A 20005-nucleotide genomic window follows, 5' to 3' on the forward strand; every position below is an offset into this window, starting at 1 on the left:
GCTTTGCCCATCATCTTTCAGCAACTTAATCATTTGTGGTGCCTCTTGTTGAAATGCAGTGTTTCCTTATTAACTTAGAAACTCAATGCAAGCTTGACATCTGTTCCTAACTAATAATAATATTATTTTATTATATATTTATTAATATTAAATAACGGAGCAAAGCATATGTGCTAGCTCAATGCAGGTCCATGGGAAGGTATGCATTTACGGTACTATAAGAGTGTATAAATCTTATGGACAATGCCTGCTGTATGTGTACCATATGTCATATGCCATATTTCAGCACACTCCTTTCTGAATTGAAAGTGTACCTACAGTACTGTATGCCACTTTGAAACTCATACTACTTTTGCAGCACAATCACATGCATGTCTATTCAGAAGCAGCTCCCACTGTGTTCAGTGAGGCTCCTCCATTAAATGTGAGTAGGATTGTAGCCTTAGCAGTAAGAGAAAGAATTACCCACCGTCAGAGGAGACCATCCCTCCTTGATTCTGCACAAGTTACTGAATCTGCGCATGCGAATTATGCATAGATGCAGTGAACTGTCTCTTCACTAAGTGGGTATTTTGAGTTCAGGGGGAACTTGAATTGATTTAATTCAGTTCTCACAGCACACTGAAGTTTCTTTGCACACAGTGTGGGAATTGCTGACCTAATAAAATGAAAAGCAGCATGTTTACCCTTAGTTGCTGTTGAATTCAGAATTAGGTTTATGAAAATATTATATCTTCAGAGGTGATCAGCCTGCAGTATCTTCACTACTAATTTAGGGCTTCTGCTCAACGTCTCCTTCCTTAGTCTGTCAAAAACATTATTTAATGAGTACACTCTGCCAGGGTATGTCTCCACCAGTGTTTTTTTTTCAGAGATGAATAGATTTCTTTTTTGAAAAGAGTGGCATTTTGCATTCAAAGCCTACATATTTTTGGTACTTTTAATAGCTAAGTTTGCTTACTTAATTCCCATTGGTACCACTCCACGCTGCCAGTGGAATCAAGCAGCTTTGGGGGACCAATTTTAATTGAAACCATGGTGTAAACGAACAGGGTTAACCTCCTCCCTTTGTGCTGTGATCCTCAATACTAGGGGCCCTGCAGCTGCTATTAACATTTTAAAATGTTTCAGTCACACAATTAATGTCCTGTCTTAATGGCATTTCCTGTCTCTTATGTCCTTTGTGTTTGTAGAGTATAACCTGGTAGATTACACCCCACAACTCACCATTGTTATAGCACAGACTTCCCTTGGGCCTGTTTTTGGCCCAGTCTAGGTACTCATAAACAATAATGTTTCTCCTTTCCTCTTTGAAATGTTGGCGGGTATGAAAATGATGAACTGCTTTCACCAATTTTGAATGGAGCTATAGCACGATTTTAGTATGTAGCTCACAGAAACATGGAATATATTTTGATGAGCTTCTGAACAGCTCCCAGCTGTCCTAGGAAAGCTGTCACAAAACCAAATCTTACATTTTTGACAGCAGTATCAGTGAAGTAGTGAAGCAAGAAGAGCTATTTTTAAATCATCAATATCAAATGTTAAAGTTAATGCCATAAGGATTAGTGAATCAATAAGCTTTTAAAATTAAGATACAGACAAGGTTGGAGACATTTAAGTCTTTGCTGGGAAGCATGATGCTTACAATGTGCACAGGCTGTATGTATTCTATAACAGCAAATTATAATTGGAGCTGGTATATGTCCTGGCTTTGTATGATTAAAACTAGGAATATACTTGTGAGAGGCTAGCATTACTAGGTTTAATGTAAGCGAGCAAGAACACTGACAGCTTAAGATATTCATCCATCTGTGCTATACAGCATTTAAGTAGGAAACATTTTGCAGGAGAAGAGGTATGATTTAAATAAGGTGGAGAGAAATAACACTAGACTAGAGCATGGCTATGGAGACATTCTGTGATATCCCCTATAGATTTCATTTATACTATTTCATGTGCATATGGAACCTCTCAAGAGATTGACACTCGATTAAGTGCAGCATCAATAGCATAATAATGATATTATGTGAACCGCACTGAGACCTCTGGGTATAGGGCAGTATATAAATTCAATAAATAATAATAACAACAACAACAAGCTGCATTTACCTTTTTCACAGATCCAGGTGCATCAATCTCTGCATATAATGATAATGATAATAATAATAATAATGATGATACAGTAATTTTTTATTTATACCCTGCCCATCTGGCTGGGTTTCCCCAGCCACTCTGGGTGGCTTCCAACAGAAATATTAAAATACAATAATTAAAGCAGTATTTGGAAGCAGTGCTTGACTAGCTTCATGAAAATTGATTGAACAATGTAGGGTTTAGCTTTCCCTTTTGATAAGGTACACTGGAATGCCCCTGGAGTGAGCTTTGCTACCGTACTAATTTCTGGGGCAATAGTGCCATTTAATTCTTTTTGTTAACTGCATTGGAATTAGCATCAGCAGCCCTTCATAGACAAAAGGGGCCTTTCAAGCTATTCGCTCCCCCCCCCTTGGGAACCACCTTTATGCCACCTTGAGTACCATGATGCAAGAAAGGTGGGTTATTAAGATTTTAAAACAAATATATGGCCCTGCCTTTGATGAATGTTTCAGAATTTAGAACTGGATAGAAGTCATAGCCTTGCCTACTAACAGTGATAGGGTAACAAGGACATAGTCAGTTACCTTTTTTCAGCAACTGCACTGGCTGCTTATTGGCATCTGAAATATTTTCAAGGTGCTACCAAGTCTGGGAGGGGGTGCACACCCTCATTATAAACATTCCTCTACTTTTAATGTCAACAAAGGGAATATTACCCATTCATAGTACCAAAAGGATACAAAAGGGTCTTATTCAGGTGGCCAAAGTAGGGCTACAAGAACACAAGGCTTAGTCTTTGAATAAACATATCAGATAAAACAGCATGTAGCACAGGCCATATAAAAGTTATTGACAGATAAACCAGTCATTGCTGCAAGCATGGGTAAATAAAATAAGGTCTTAACCTGCCAGCTAAAATGTAGTACAGGTGAACTTCTCTGGGGAGCAGATTCTGCTACAGAAAAGCCTCTTTCCTTGGTTGTTACCTATCTCACTCACACTTCTGAAATAGTTCAAGAACTTCCATGAATCGTGATCTGTTAAATTCACCATGATTATTTGGGGGTAGGAAATGAATCAGGAACATTCACTGCAATCCCCCCCCCCCAGTTTTCTGCAAGCAAACAGTGCTTCATGTTTATCATCTTTGTCATCAAAAAATATATATTCTTGCAATTCCTATTCAGTTGTGTTTCAAAATTTGGCACATAATAGATTCAGCACGTAGTGTTAACATCCTTCCATTGCAGCAAAGCTATTTTCTCTAAAGTGACCTAGGTGCAAGAAATGAAGTTGGGGAGGGTAGATATTTTGTAGTTGTTTTTTGGTCACACCAATACTCAGGTTTGAGCATTTTCATCCTTTAATGTTAATATGAAAAGCATCCCTTGTTTCCTATCTATGTTGCTGTGGCAACTTGTGATTAGGTAGCAGCAGTTGATGGGTTTCAGGCTTTATCATTGCCGAATTCAGATGCAACACTTCACCCTGCCAGTTTCTGCAGTGAGCTATGAAATATTCTCCTTCCTGTCCTTCCCACAGACTTTCTCATCACCAAGGCGACGGGTATCTGCCCACACAATTGAGATCTGAGATCAGCAGCTTAAAGTGGGATTGTTCAGATTCTGGCACACACACTCTGAATTCTGAATTATTTGCTGTGGTAGTACTGTGCTGTCTAAATCCTCTTCCTTTTTTATTTTAAAACAATCAGGTTAGTGGTGTAGGGATTAGTGTGCTGGATTGGGACCTGGGATACCAGAGTTCAAATCCACACTCATTTGTGAAGCTCACCAGGGCCAGTCACACTTCTCAGCCTATCTTAGCTCAGGGTTTCTATGAGGATAAAATGGGGAGGTGGGTATGTAGGCCACTTTCAGCTCCCTGGAGAATGAATGGGATATAGAGTAATAATAAATAAAATAATAATAACTTATATTTAGATTTAACAGATACTTATATTGATGTAGCATATGGAAGGCATTGTTTAATCAATTCCAAACCTTAGGAGTTGAATAGCTGTCAGCATGGTGTATTTTAAAAGGCCTTCAGGCAGGATTAGGAAACCTCTGATGCCAAACATGTTTTCAAGAAGCTAGTCTTTTGATTTAAGATTAACTATATAGAGCTTGTACAGACTTCCTTTTGCATCGTGCTTTCCAGGCATATGTCTATGCTCTGTGTCTTGAGTGTTTTTTGTTTGCCCCAGGAAAAACCTGCATTTTACCTCTGAATCGCAGTACATGACAATCCCCTGCTGTTTGCTCCAATTCAGCATTGAAACACTGTTGTACCAGGGAAAGTGCCAGAAAACACACACACACACACACACACACACACACACACACACACACACACAAAACCGCTTAGATGTGGAACTTTAAAGCCCAAAGGATGTCTGGATGAGCCTATCTCATGCACCTGTCAAATATAGAGGGCTATGGTTCTTGCCTATACCGGGCACCTAGCTTGCAGAAAGCACCAGATAGGCAGTTGATAAGAGAGAAGGTATCAGGGGAAGGAAAGTGGCACTTGAAATGGGGAAAATGGACGACAGAGGGTGCAAAATGATTGTTAAGTTCTTCTTTCTTCTTCTTTGGCAATCACTCATAGCAAAGTAAGATTGTGTTCCATAAACAGTTTTAACAATAAGTCCGTAAGTGACTGTGGAGGCCAATTCTGGATCCACACGTCCTTCCACAGAGGGGACATTGGTTTCCGGGTAGGAGTTGATCATGGTATGGATTTGCCAGGTGTGCCTTCCTCTTGGCACGTTTCTCCCTTGCGTCCTGAGTTCGAGTGTCTTCAAAGCCCATGACATCTTTGGTTACAAACTTGCTAAGCCATGTGCAGAATTTTCATAACATCAATCATCATAGACTTCTCCCACAGTTTAAGATTGTACATGACATGGAAGAGGCAAGAGGAGGCAGATCAAACAGGGAAAGCTTGAGAGAAAGAACAAGGTTTTAGAAGGTTCAGGAGCCTCAGAATTATAATTATGAGAAGAATTGTGTTTAATAGAATAAAGCACAAAATGTTCTTTTTTTTTGCCACAATGAAAAGATTTACAAAAATAAGAATAGAGTGGGTTCCCTAGTTTGTTTGTTTTGCTTTTCTGTTCCTTTGTTTATTTACTTGGTTATGCAACTAGAAGAGTTTCACATTAAAAAATAACAAACCCATTCTTGTTCACATATGGAAAGACTGAAACGATAGCAAAGCTGTTGGCTGTTTCTATCTTTAAGCAAAGCTGTAATCCACTAGAGAGCATAGCATTTGCATCACTTGACTTCTGTAATAAGAGCCAGCGTCCTAATGAAATCCCTGTATAGTTCTGATTTTCTCTAATTACACTGGTGAGTGCAGCATATTATGTGTTTAGTACCCAGATGCTTTCCTAACAGGCTGAAATCAGAGTTTTCTTTCCAGTTTACACAGCAATAAAAGGACTGAAATCAGTGGCTTGTAGAATATTTAATATAGTCATGCTTATGTAAGAACACTAGCACAAATGTAATTCTCATCAAAATCTGAAAGCAGTATCAGTTTTATCTGTTTGAAATTCTGTTGAATGGGTTCTGAATTTACTGATACAAATAGAATGAACAAATATGAAACCATCATTTTAGCTGTGAGTTGTTGGCATTTGTCTGTCTCTGGGGGTGAAGTCAAAGTGCTGCGTTAGAAGCACCAAAGTGACTTCCCTGGTCCATACCGAAGTGACCTACTGTGACTCAGTGGAGGCTGTTGCTTTCACTGTGTGTGCCTGAGACTCCCCTTGTTTTTTGTCTTGGCCCTCTTTTCTGGTTGTTAGGCAAGAGTCTTCCTTGCAGTTGGTAGATCTTGAACCTGTGTCCCAGGAGTGTTTCATATGTTCTGTGTAGCCCCCTATGCAGGTGCTGTGTGGATTTGTACTATTCACTTTTCAAAGTCTGCTGGCCCTACCAGGTAGTGTCTCACTAGGACTCATTGCTCTCCTTATCCTTTTCCCTCCGAGAGAGAGAGAGAGAGAGAGAGAGAGAGAGAGAGAGAGAGAGAGAGAGAGTGCCTCGTACCAATACCACCTGTGTAGCCTGAGATACCTGGTCCATCACAGTCCAGGAAACCCTACAGGTATCAGCACATACGAGGAGTCATTGTTACCAGGCTTTCAACCATTGACCCGGAGTCCTGCACCCCTACCCCCACATAGTGTCATTTGAGGCCTTCTGAAGCTAGATCAAACTAGGGTGTGAATAAATTTGTTAGTCTTTCTGTCAGCATCTGATAGTATTTACCTTGCTTAACTTTTGCTGTAGTCAAGACCAGCAATCCTAGCATCATTCTTCAAATACTTTGCTTTCGTCATCTGACAAGGAAACAGTTGTTGCTCTAATAATTCTCGGCTGTGTTTGGCCCCTGAACAAAATTAAACTTCAGAGAAGCTGCATTGAATTGGTTCTAACAGGCGCTTATTTGACATATCCTGTTTCTGTTTCTTGGATTATTGGAGTTTTTGAATAGCAAAAACATTAAAGGCCTTTCCACATTTCCAATTGTCCTGCACTTTTTAGAATTTGCCTAGGATAAATAGTACTGCTCTGAAAGCTTTCCATTTATATCCCGACACTGTATTGGAACAAATGTAAAACCTGAATAGAAATGTGTTCCCCTTCTGATCTGATCCTTTTTTTTAGCTCCTGAACAGAAAAATGTGCACTTTCCCTTGTGGTGCATTGTGTAGGTGTTCCTCTTTCACCTCCACCCCTTCTGTGCACCTCCGGTTCTCTGTCCCACCATTTTTTAGAATGTGCCTGCCTTTTGTGCTCATCGCATTGCAATCAATTATATGTATTTGCAAGTGAGTGTGAAAGCAGCTTCCCTTTCTAGTGCCAATAGCGGGTGGACCGTTTGGGGCAACGCGGAGCCTGCGGGCACCCAAGCCATCGTGTCTCTCCCAGGAGAGACACATGGCTCGGGCACGCTGCAGGCCCCATAGTGAGTGCGGCCCGCCATTTTGTCACCCCCCTCAGTGGTGACACCGGAAGCACCCCGCCCCCACCACACCCCTTCCTCTGCCCCTGATGTGTGGCTCTGCTGTGATGCAGGGACGGAGAAAAGGGTGGGGAAAAGGAGAAAAGTGGAACAGTGGAGTGGACAGGATATTACATGTTTCAAGGAATTCACAGTTGAAAAGATCGGTGTAAAATGCATCAGTGGGGACCCAAAACCCCAGACTAAACTTGAGGTGAGACAAATCTGTAACGGATAAAACACAAACTTTTGTGAAATGTGGATGGACCCTAAGGCAGGGAAATTGTTGCAATACAAATTTCAGAAGGGTAGCCATGTTTTATGGTAGACTAATGCACTGTGACACAAGCTTTTGTGAGCTAGACCCACTTTGCCACAGGCATGGTCACTTAATTGAGTACTTATGTGTATGTGTACACACACACACATACACACACACACACAGAGATTGAGAGAGAGAGAGAGAGAGAGAGAGAGAGAGAGAGAGAGAGAGAGAGAGAGAGAGAGAGAGTGGACTGTGTGTTCAGAAGTAAGGGAGCCAAATGTTATTTCCAAAGTATTGGAAAAAAGAGTGACAGGTAATGCAAGAGATGATAGCAGCAGGTGTATCAGCACCATGCAGACACACACGTATCTAGTCAGTCCTTTTCAGTTTAATGACCTACTTCTCTAATTAGTGCCAGGCTGGTGGTTGGCATAGCCAGATCAACAGGGATAATCAGTGTCTTTGGTGAGCTAGGACTTTTATATATATATATATATAGGCCAACTTCCACTATGTAAAATGTGCTAGTGAATTCTAATCCAGCAGCTTCATGTTGAAATTTTTAACCTTTTTTCCTGGGAGTTTGGTGACTTTGTCTGATACAGAATGTCCTGGAAAACTGAAATGCTTCCTATTAGTTCTCAAGTGTAACCAATCTGCACCTGTATAGGAAGAGTTTTTTTATCTATTTTTATTTTTATCACTTGTTGTTTGCGACCCTGGGCATAAATTTATGTCTGATTTGTATGCCTTTATTGTCTTGCATAAAACATGAATGTTTTGGCTTGTGTAAATGGTAAAGGGGAATTATTGGCAGAGGACAGCATACATCAAGATGTGCATGTGAATAACCTCTTGGTGGAATGGCTGAAATTGTCAGGGCTCTAGATGGTGTTGCTAGAGAAGCAAGGGGAGCAAAGTTGGCACCAGGGTTTGCTTAAAAGCCCCCACCCCACCCCGATGGTTCATTGCTGTAGCTGCTTCATATGGATGGGGTTGTGCGAAAGGACAGGCCTACACTGACCCCAATGAGAAGAAAGGGCCATCTCCCAGGATAGACGGCAGATCTTTGATAACACATTGAAAAGGTTTTTATTTGGAACCTGAAGGTGACACAATTAACCAATATAAAATTGGCACCCCAAGCATTCTTATATAGGGACGCGGGTGGAGCTGTGAGTTAAACTAAAGAGCCTACAGCTTGCCGATCAGAAGGTCGGCAGTTCGAATCCCTGCGACGGGGTGGGCTCCCGTTGCTCGGTCCCTGCTCCTGCCAACCTAGCAGTTCGAAAGCACATCAAAGTGTAAGTAGATAAATAGGTACCGCTCCGGCGGGAAGGTAAATGGCGTTTCCATGTGCTGCTCTGGTTTGCCAGAAGCGGCTTTGTCATGCTGGCCACATGACCTGGAAGCTATACGCCGGCTCCCTCAGCCAATAACGCGAGATGAGTGCCGCAACCCCAGAGTCGGTCACGACTGGACCTAATGATCAGGGGTCCCTTTACCTTTACCTTTAAGCATTCTTATATACTGCAAAAGAATGGAATGCCTGGAATCCTTTTCTCTATTGAAGGCTTTTCTTTGATACCTATATGTAATATAAATCAGGAAATTTGAAATGAGATGGAAGTACACTGGGCTCTTAATAGAATAGCAAAGTTGCTTTCAGGCTTTAGAGTTCATTTGTTTTACAGATAACGCTGAGAGCCGCAGGTGATTTTTTCCAGCATATAAGAACTGTGATCTGCTTCACATGACACAGTAAGACAAACTATGGCTTTCCAGGATTGCACAAATGTGCAAACTCCCAGAGTGAAGACTCACAGCCACTTTGCTCCTCCATGGCTTTTATAGTTAATGAGGAGCAAACTTAAATCACAAGCCCTGGTTCAGACCACATGCTAAGTCAAATCTTTCCCACTGGTTTCACAAGAGGGACATGATAATAATTTTGTACGGTTAGGAATTGTGTGAATATAGTGAATAGAGAGACATGGGGTTGGATCCGGGCTTAGGCTGAATTTCTCTAACCCGATTTACTTAGGAGTAAGTAAAAGCTCCAAATTCTGTTTGGACTTGACCAAAAGGTGCTTTTTTATTTTTTTTATTTTATTGAATTCATATACTGCCCTATGCCCAGAGATCTCAGGGCGGTTCACAGAACTAAATCTAAATATAAAACCACAAAATATATAATCAAAATAAAAGCAACAACCCAATACTGCCCCCCCTTTATGGCTAAACAGCCATGGTCTGTCCACCATAATTGGTATTTTAACTTATTGATTAATCAAAATTAAAAGGGGGAAATTAGATTATTGTAACCACAATCTACAGTAACCTAATTTTTTGTTAATTAGATACAAACCCTACCTTATCAGGGAGGGCAGCTTGTGGGTAGACTCTATGTATATATGAGCTCCCATATCTGTTGAAATTACAGTCATATTCATGTGGGTGGATAGATAGATGCATCTTATATACGTATATGAATGTATGTGTGCTTCTAGAATGTACTTAGTGTTCCTTTAAATTTTTACATAAGTGTGCGAACTCAACCAGGCATAGGACTCATCAAGAATGAAGATTTTTTAAACATTCAAGTTGATTTTAATTAGAACAATCATACAAACATACTGGATATGCTGCTAAAGGTGTAAACATAAACAAGACTTCAATTTTCAGTATCATTTTTTTATTACAGAAATTAATAGGTGTGTGTGTTTTTTAAACTAAAACACAAACATGTTGAGGTTAGATTTTTCAGTCTAAATCAATATTTCCCATTTTCATAGTAATTTTTGTAATGCATATTAAATAGGAAAGTCCTAGTTTATAATTAGATTAAAAATAAATATATGTTGCTTATCATTTTTGTTTAGTTTGATTTTATAATTACTGTCACCATTTTAATTTTAATGGAAAAATCTAGAACTGCATCCTGCTAATTTTCTTTCTTTCATCAGAGACCGAGACTTCTAAAGTCTAATACCAGAATAAGTACTATGGGTTTTTTTCTTGCGCATGTATGCATGCAAATAAAAAAAGAGCACTGTGGAGCTAACATCATATGAAAATCTTGCCATATATGCTTTCTTTCTTTATCAAGATTGCATGATTGTATTACTAATGCAATTCTAATATGATATAGTAATAACAGCCCATCACAGTTCTTTCACCATATTGTATCACTGCTTTATCGTATTAGGCTAAAGCACTGCGAGAGTTGATAGAACCTCCCCATGCCAACTCGGATCCACTTCTCTTGGCACTGAACCGATTGGACTCAGAGATTGATAAACTATTGGTTAGAGAATTTAGATCGGAGAGAATTGGCACGACGGAGACTCATCTTCAGCCTCTTGCAAGCAACCTCTAATGTCCTGCATTCAGAAAGCCAATCAATTCTTCTTGAATAACTGATGTTTTTAAGAAAGAACTGACTTTAAAACATAGACAACCAAATGCCTGGGTAAGGGGCCTCCAGGAAAGTCTTACAAAGGGCAAACCTGTTGCCAGATCTATTGCTTTTATTTTGAAGAATGCATCCTTTCTACAGAGGGATTAGGCACAATATCAGACCCAGGCTACATGGAATACAGTTGCAGAAAATACTGCCCATCAACTTGGGAGAAACAGAAGGGGGAAAGGGTGATGGCAGGGGAAGGGCTATGATGATACTCAGGTGTGTTCTGCAGTCTTCAAGGAAGGAAAGAGGGATCAGCTGTGGTAACTATAAAATCATATTTTGAAAATGAACTTCAGTTACTTCCATTCATCCAAAGTGGCAAAAGCTAATACCATTCTTAGTGTATTTCACATTAGTGAAGGAAGATAACTTGCTGTATAATACTCATTCAATGTATTCTATCAAGTCCAAGTGTGCACAGACTGTTGCAAGACCTAAAGCCGAATTCTAACTGTGTTTACTTAGGAACAAATCCTATTGATTTCAGTGGGATTTAGGCTCAAACTACACATGATGGTAGCAGAACCATTTGTTTAAATCCACATCTCTACCAAAAATGTCCACAAAGGATGGGAACAGATCCCTTTTTTAAAGCAAAGGTTGTATGCCTTTGGGGACTGGTAACTCTTTCCTCCATGCACTGTATCTTCCTGCAGTTTGCATCCCAGGACATTTTGTTCTAAGCTGAGCTCCAATTCCAGAAGTGAGGTCAATGTGAAGAAGAAAAATGCCTGGGGAGGAGAGGCTTTAAGGTGGTTATTAGCAGTGTACATGTGGAAGGTTCCGTTGGCCTAAAAATCACATCCCCACTCCACACTTAATATGTGATTGAAGCAGACCTAGGTTTAAATACTGTCATGTGTAGCTTAATCCTTGTTTTCAAGTAAGTGTTTTTAGGATTGCAACAGAGTTTGTTAAGCAGTTTATAATCTGATGGTGCACAAATACTGATTTTATGACAGTGAATATAATGCCTCACTTTGGTGTGTTTCAAACTGCAGATAGAAATCTTCAATTTGTCCTTACCTTCTAGGATTTAAATGTGAGTGATGTTGCCTTGCAGCATAGACATAAGGTATTCTCTGTAAATCCTTCAGGATCCCTAGGAGGCAGTTTGGAGGGGCCAAGATTTTGATGGAATGTCTCCCTAAGTAGATTCAGATATTGTCTATCATTATGTTTTGGGTCTCCTATGGATCATTTTTTGCCTGTATCTCTGTGATTGGATGTGGATTTTCTTTCTATTTTTGGCTAAGGGTGTACTGTAATGTCAATGCTAAATTCTTGATATTTCATACTAATTATGGAGAGAGAATTTTAAGATGTATTTTGAAATGTTTTATTTCTGTCAGGTCCATGTATGGTATTGCATTATGTTAATACCAATAAAATATATAGAGTTATTTATATACAAATGCATATATTTCCCTTTTTATAAAGGTGTTGCAATTTTTTTTCAAAAAGGAAATAATACACAGCAACTGCTTAACAGCAGTAAGAAAACTCTAGAAGCTTTAATATGCTTGAATAGTAATAATAAACCCTGTATACTGTAGGCAGACCAGTAGAAAATGCATGTAATTTTTAAACAAGGTTGTTTGACCTGGCATAGGTCTGTCAAGATTTGACTATAAATTCAGCTTCCACTATTTTTATGTTCTTGTTTTATCAAAATATGTTGATTATTTGCTGATGTTTAGAAAGTAAAACAATAATCTTTGGACACAATTCATTCAAATATAATCACTTTAGTCCTGCTGATTAAATAAGGGAGTTAAGTGCAGGCCTAAATCCCATTGAAATCAATGGGGTTTGAAGTGCTTAATTTTGACTGGATTTAGCTGTTTATGGGCTGTTGTGTCGGTTGACTAAAGATACAATCTCCCTGCGTTTTTTAAATTAATCATATGTTCTAAGAAATTTACTGTAATTCACTGCTGTTTTGATGCTCAGCAAAAGCAGCCTTCAGTTTTTTATATAGGGTCTCTTTTTTAGGGTTAATAAGCTACTGCTTAGTGCATAAAGATTTGCAAGCCGGAAGATTTATCACTCAAGCCTAGCTGGATTGGCTTGAAACCTTTACAGTTTATCATTAAATTCTGTAATTAGACAGAAATGAAATGTTTTAGAAATGAATCAGGGAGCTAAAAGCTGAGATTAGAATTTAAAGTATCTTCCATTATCAGTTTTCAGTGATGGCTCATATGTAACACTTCGCCTAAGGCTGAAAGGAGCTGATATTCTGGCACCATTGTGCATTCAAATTTCAGCATGGACATTTCTGTCCCAAAATAGTGTATTGAATGACCATTTCCAATTGGCAGGGATACTCATGGCAGCAGTTAGCTGTCCAAGACATTAATTGCACATATCTTTGTAAAGCTTCTCTGTACTACGGTACTAAAAATAAAGTTTGTAAAATTCCAGTTATTTTTTTCTTAATGCAAACATGGTTTTTTTAACAAATGAAAAAAAGAGGTGAATTGCTTTCTACTTTCTTACTCGGAGACAGATATTTCAGTTGTTCTGCTTTGCCGTTTTTTCTTAAGGCCTTTTCCTGTGATGAACCTGGACATTCACCGAATGATTCAGAATGGGCATACAGTGGTACCTCTACTTACGAATTTAATGCGTTCCGTACGCACATTCGTAAGTTGAAAAAAATTGTAAGTTCCATAGGAATGCATTGGGAGAAAAAAATTGTAAGTCGAAGCAACCCTATCTAAAAATTCGTAAGTAGAAAAAATCCTATCTAAACCGCATCCAAGATGGCGGATGGAGCTCCGTTCGTAAGTAGAAACATTTGTAAGTAGAGTTTTTCGTAAGTAGAGGTACCACTGTGTTTCCTTCTTGCTTTCTCATCCCATTTCTGATGTTACAAACTCAAGTTATAAGTATGCTGAGGATTTTTTTTTTTTTGCAAGGGTTATACCTCACTATGAAAAGCAACAGGAAGGGCTATACACACAATATATCCAACATATCACTCAAGTTATTCCTATGGAAATAACCCACTAAACTCATTGATGCAAAGCAGCATGCGGCACATTTGGTTTCATTGTAAAGCAATGAAGTTGGTTGGTTATCAGTAGCTACTGCCCTCAGTAAAAGTGTGCCCTGCCTCTAAACACAGATGCAAAATTCAAAACTACATGGAAGAGCACCGTGCTGCATTGATTACTTTCAGATGGGACATCTATCTGCCATAAAGTAAGAAACCTAACCACCATACTGGTAGTCCTGGAAGCAGAACTGGGCCTGTTTTGGCACTTGGACAAGGACTGTGTGGTGCTTAGCAATTTAACCCCTCTATAGAGTTCACAAAGATATTGCAATATTGGGCTATTCTGTGTAGAAGTACGTAGAGTGCACATTTGTTGGCTTCTGTACAGGGTGCTTTCATGGTTAAATCTATGTATTATAGTTGCCATGGTGATACAACTATTGCTGTGGATCACATCTGATCCATGAACAGAAGGAGATTCTGTTCACAGAAAGAGAATTGCGCTCATGTTGAAAAGGCCCATACCGTGAGCGCAAGCTTTCTGTGATTACAGAATGAAACGCTACAATCAAAACTGGTACATATATTACATTTGTGATATGAGTAAAGATTGTGTGCTGAGCGTATCTGTACTGTATTCATAGCTGAATACTTGTCCTAAAAGCCTTGGCAGACAAGTGTTACTTAAATTTGACTTGTGACTAATGTAACTAAGACCAGCCAACTCCACCATTTGTCATTTAACCTTTAGTACAGCCTCATATACAATAACCACATTTCACGCCACAGATATTTTGCTAAAAGAACAATCATTATGTGTCACTTGTTGGCTTTTCCAGAAGAACAGGATTATCCCCTTCAAAACTGATTTCCCATAAGGTGAAACAAAAAACGAAACAAAGCCCCAACATATTAATTGCTTGCCGTGGTTCTGATTCTGTCAGCATTAAGTATCAGAGTACGTAGTATTGTATTACCTGATACCTGAAATAATGAAAACTAAAAACTAATCTGCCATCGAAATGTGGTAGTGATTTTTTAAAAATTACTTGAGTTCTTTTCCCTATGACTAACTGCTTTGTTCACCACCGAAAAATACATGAAATAAACAAGCTGATCTATTTGTTGTATGGTGCTTAAACCAAATGAGTTAGGATAGGTTTATTAATGTTTGCCATTGCACATACATTATTTTGAAGCAATTTGTGTTCTGCTAATTTTCTGTTGATTTTATTTTTTATTATTTTTCTCTTTTCTTTGTACTTTGTCAATAGCTACCTCTTATGACCTTCAGGTAAGAAGCTTGCTTAGTTGTTTCTTTCCTTTGAAATGATGAAGGCTCAGTGTAGTGTCAATCAGACTGTGCTTCTCCATACTGAAAGCCTTTTATTATGCTTTAAAATGGTTGTTAAGTAGGTCTTACCTCAAACCATTCAACCAATTGCACATGACATAATCTGAATTAAGGTAGCTTAAGGGACAGTTGTTCTGAAATGCAATAACTTACAATCTGATAAGCAAATATTATTCATTGCATCTTTCATCTTTTCTTCCTGAAATTGGATATATTATATATTCTTTATTATTTAATTCAAAATCATTCAAGAAACTAAAATTCAAGACCCAAACTGTATTGTGAAAGTTCCAGTTTTAAGACATGTTGGGATGGAGCAAGCCCATTGGATACTGATTTCCACTTAGCAATTATTCCAGCATCCTCATAAATGGGAAAAGAACTAAAGGTCAGGGGTTTTTTTTGGGTGGTGGTGGTAATTTTTCTAGAGACGATTAATTATAATTGCAGTTCCTAAAACCCCTATCACTGAAGGTGGAAAGGGGTAAAGTGAGGTATAAGATATGAGGGATAGTTGGAAAGAGAAAAGAAGTTTGGCAATGGCTATTTACCTGGTGCAAGGGTGGGTGGCTGTTGCGACCCAGCACAGCCGCTCCGATGCCCTTTTGAGCCTTGTCATTGCTGCCCAGCTGTTGGAGCTCCCCCCAGCTGCCATGGAGCATCACAGATTCCCGCCTGACCCTTTTTTAAATTCAGCCAATCCGTGGCAGCTTGGGGGAGTGTGGGTCTTTGGGAGTGGACCTGGAGACTGCAGTTTTCACTCAGTTCCATTCCCCAGGCATTAAAGCCGGCTGGCGCTGCACTCTGAAGATGAGTCAGCCAGAATTAGCATGTATAAAGAACCCTGTGGTGGAGCAGAGGGAAGTGAGAAAGTATGACAGGACACAGAAAAAAATAAGTGAGCAACACAGGGTGCAGAGAATCCTGTCAGACAGAAGAGGCAACTATGATGTGATAGACAACATGTGTTATGGAGTGTAGAGAGAGAGGAGGGAGTTTGTGCTGTGATGTAAAAAAAAAAAAAAAGGATAGTTAACGCGAAGGGGACTTTGGGGATTCTGAGAAAAAAAGAAAGTAGAAGATATACAATATGAAACACAGAGAAAGGGGGTGTTAACTGATAAGGAAAAGGTTAAGTTAAAATTGTAGCATAAATGTGTTAAAGTCCCTAACTCTGGAGTCAGCCCTCTTGAGTTAATAAAAATAAAAAGCTACCTTCGGTTCTGACCCCTGGTATTTGGCATTTGTGTTTAGTAATACTCCCATTTAGCTCAATCCGCTGGGAATGTAGAGTAACACATAAATAACAGAATACGTAAGTGGAATCATATACTAGCCCAACCCCCGCAAAGCGGGGGTCTCAGCTAAAGCATCCATGACAGATGGCCATCCAACCTCTGTTTAAAAAACTCCAAGGAAGGAGAGTCCACCACATCTTTTGGGAGTCTGTTGTACTGCTGAACAGCTCTTACTGTCAGAATATTTTTTCGAATGTTTAGTCGGAATCTTCTTTCTTGCAACTTAAAGGTGAAGGTAAAGGGGCCCCTGACCATCAGGTCCAGTCGTGTCCGACTCTGGGGTTGTGGCACTCATCCAACTTACCTTATTTTATTTTCATATTATGCCATCCTTGCTATCATTTGCAATACAGCTATTGGGGAAGGATTTTTTTTAAAAAAAACTGCTAGAAAAGAGAGTTGGGGTTATATCTCAGAGTATTTCCTATCTAAAACAAGTTATTTCTTTTTCTTTCCCAAGTTTCAACCATTTATTTTCCACATGACAGATTTTACAAATGCTTAGCGCAAAATACTGAAGACTTTAGCCAAAAGTTAAAACATGCATTGCAGTTCCTGAGTTTAATTCTTGTCATGTTCAAACATGACCAAAACTCTAGGAACGGAGCCAAGCTTTACATGTGGGGCAGCCTCAGTTTTTCTTTGGATCAAATGGGGCAACATAAACAAGCTATATGAAAAGAGGTGTTAAAGAAGGCACAATCCACTTGCTGCAACTGGTGTCATCAGTGGTCCATACTATGTTCTTCTGTGGTGTCTGTAAATAATATAAAGCACAGAGTAATACTCCTCTGATGATCATTCCATCGATCAGGCTGGAGATAGCAATATTTGAGGATGGAAAAAACTAACAAAGCTAGAAGAAAGATAAAACATGTAGGGCTAATTTTATGCCAATTCTTCCCCACTCCTTCAGTCTTTTGTGATCAGTATCCTTGTCAATCAAATCCACAATACGTCACAAACACTTTCAATTGGATCCAGAATTCGATGCACAAGCAAAGAGCTCCTCCAGACCATCTTGTTTATTAATCCTGATTTGCTTGTGCAAAGCACAGACGGTTGGTTAGACTGTGTCCAGTTATTATTGAGCATTTCTTCTGATTTGTTTGTGGGGAGGTTATACGAAAAAAAATTTGTCTTCATTTGCTTGTGGGGTGTTTATATGTCTTTCCATTAATCAGTTGTACATCCCATACTTTTCAATGCATTTCTCTGTCACTTTCCTAACTGCAAAAAGTGTTGTTTTTTAAGTGTGGATGGGTTGCTGCAGGGGAAAAAGTGCTCTAATCTACTTCAACTGCACAAACTTACATATCTCACTTTGTACTTCAGTCCTTCCCACAAAATACTGACAATCTGCAGTTACCCAAATTTATAAAGATTGTTGTCTTCTTGTCTAGGTCTTGGCTAAAAAGAAACCAACCCTGACATAGAAGATTAGGATAATTTAACATTTATATATTGCATTCACATACATTGTCTCAGTGATTCATGCAAGATCTCTGAAAGGTAGGCCAGTATTAATATCCCCATACTGCACCTGAAGGTTTGAAGCTAAGAAAATAGTAGCTTAGGGCCATCATAGGAGTTCATGGTTAAGATTTGAATCAGGAACTTATCAGCTCACATCTTTAGGCACTTCCCTACATCAAAATTTTGAATGCAAACCAATTCAGTTTCCATTGCATTTTTAGGGGAGCACTCCTAAATTATAAAAATGTAGCCACGGCATATATATGATCCCAAGCTGTGAGATGTCATTAACTGTAACTCTCTAAACACATTGAATTGTGGTGGTGGTATGTTTTTGAGGCATTTGGTTATGAATCCTGTCAAATCAAAGCAGAAAGACATTTTTGCCTGCCTGATTTCAGTAATTTGTACATTTAAAAAACAAAAAAAAACTGCCGGTATATTGTATTTGTGCAGACTAGAAAGCAATTCTTGACTTACCGTAGATATTTTATTGGAGCATTTTCTGTTTGGAGCAGACACTCTTTCTGGAGCAGTGTGTGTGCACTGATATGTATATGGAGCTCCAGTGGCTCATATATTTCAATTTAAAAGATTTTTTGTGACAGGAGCTCTGTGTGCTCATTGAAGCCTGGTGCCCTCAAAGAGTACAGGATGAAAGTTCTGCAGTGTAATGCTATGTGTGTTTACTTGGAGGTAAACTGAGTTTGGTGGAACTTTCCCCCAAGTAAGAGTGTTTAGGAATGCAGACTTCATAGATTAGTCCTCTTTTTGCAAAGCACAATGGAAGGATTCTTTAGACAGCCTCTCTTCCCTCATGGTTTGAATTTTGAGCTGGTTATAATATATATATATATGTAGATTCATTTCAGCAAGCAACATTCCTGTTTCAACATGTAACAGGGCAATGGGTGTGCCCTTGGAAGTGCACAATACAGTTCTCATCACCTGACTTTATACAGTTTTCCGCACGATATAGATGATTGACTTTCAATCTGTATTTGATCTTAATGTGACAAATTAATTCGGAAGCTGTATATTGAATGTCACATGATTATCTTTTTATATGTACCTGTGCTGGGAATTTGTAACTTCCCACAGCTTCCCATATTATATATGTATATGTATAGTATAGATATATATGTATGGGGGGATATATGCATACACATATATAAATATCTGCATGTTGCAAAATACATATATGCATGTGTAAGGACTGCTCAATCCACACATTTCATACCTTTTCTGTAAGGAAATAGTTTCAGTAAAACTTTGCCACATTTGAATAGTTAAACTTCTTAAGCCTTGTCATGGAATTTAAAAAGAAACTGATTTAGACTGTTTCTCTCCCCCCCCCCCCCAAACTATGCAGTTAATTTTCTCTGTGTCTTACAGCTGAAACTATAGAAGAAAAGCCTGCAGATTCCCTGCAAGATTTGTATCGGTCCTTGGAACTAGCTAGCTTGTCACCTTTAGGAGACCAGCAAATTTCTACAAAGATGGAGTACAAGAGGTTTTTTATTAAAAGATGCAGTGATCCGGTAGTCAATGAAAAATTGCACCAGTTGCGAATTCTGAAAAGCACTTTAAAGGTGAGTTAATTAGGGGGTCAGCAAATTTCCAAAAGTGTTGAGACTATCCTGCATAGAACTCAAGGGATAATATAGCACATATTTAAATACAGAGGGACACTGGGAAATGCTGTACACAAAAGAGGTTCAAAGAAAGAAAGAAAACTTTAGTTTCTCAACAACAACAAATGCATTTGCCTCAGTTCCCGTTTTAATGAAGAGTTAATCTGCTTCTGGTCCATTCTGTGGTAAATAAAGACATGACCCATAAGCCTGGTGATGTCACAGATATTTAGATACTATCATATTGCTTTGTGTAATTCAAAATATGAAATAATTTTGCCCAGCTTTCAAGATTTCTCATAGGAGTACAGAATTTTTTATGTATCCAGGTACCATGCTCTGAGAAATCCCTTTTTGCCAATAAATAGTAAATAATGTAATGATAAATA

The 20005-nt window shown here is 38.9% G+C and overlaps 1 protein-coding gene across 2 annotated transcripts in view; it reads left to right on the forward strand.

Annotated features, from left to right (window-relative positions):
- CNKSR2 (connector enhancer of kinase suppressor of Ras 2) overlaps positions 1-20005 on the forward strand; it is a 144177-nt gene that overhangs the window by 122110 nt on the left and 2062 nt on the right. For both annotated transcript variants that reach the window (XM_035115478.2, XM_035115480.2), the window contains one exon: positions 19378-19574. In XM_035115478.2, coding sequence (XP_034971369.1) covers positions 19378-19574 — 197 coding nt within the window. The remainder of the gene's footprint in view (positions 1-19377; positions 19575-20005) is intronic.

The sequence above is a fragment of the Zootoca vivipara genome, chromosome 4, assembly GCF_963506605.1.
Source record: "Zootoca vivipara chromosome 4, rZooViv1.1, whole genome shotgun sequence".
Taxonomy (NCBI): domain Eukaryota; kingdom Metazoa; phylum Chordata; class Lepidosauria; order Squamata; family Lacertidae; genus Zootoca; species Zootoca vivipara.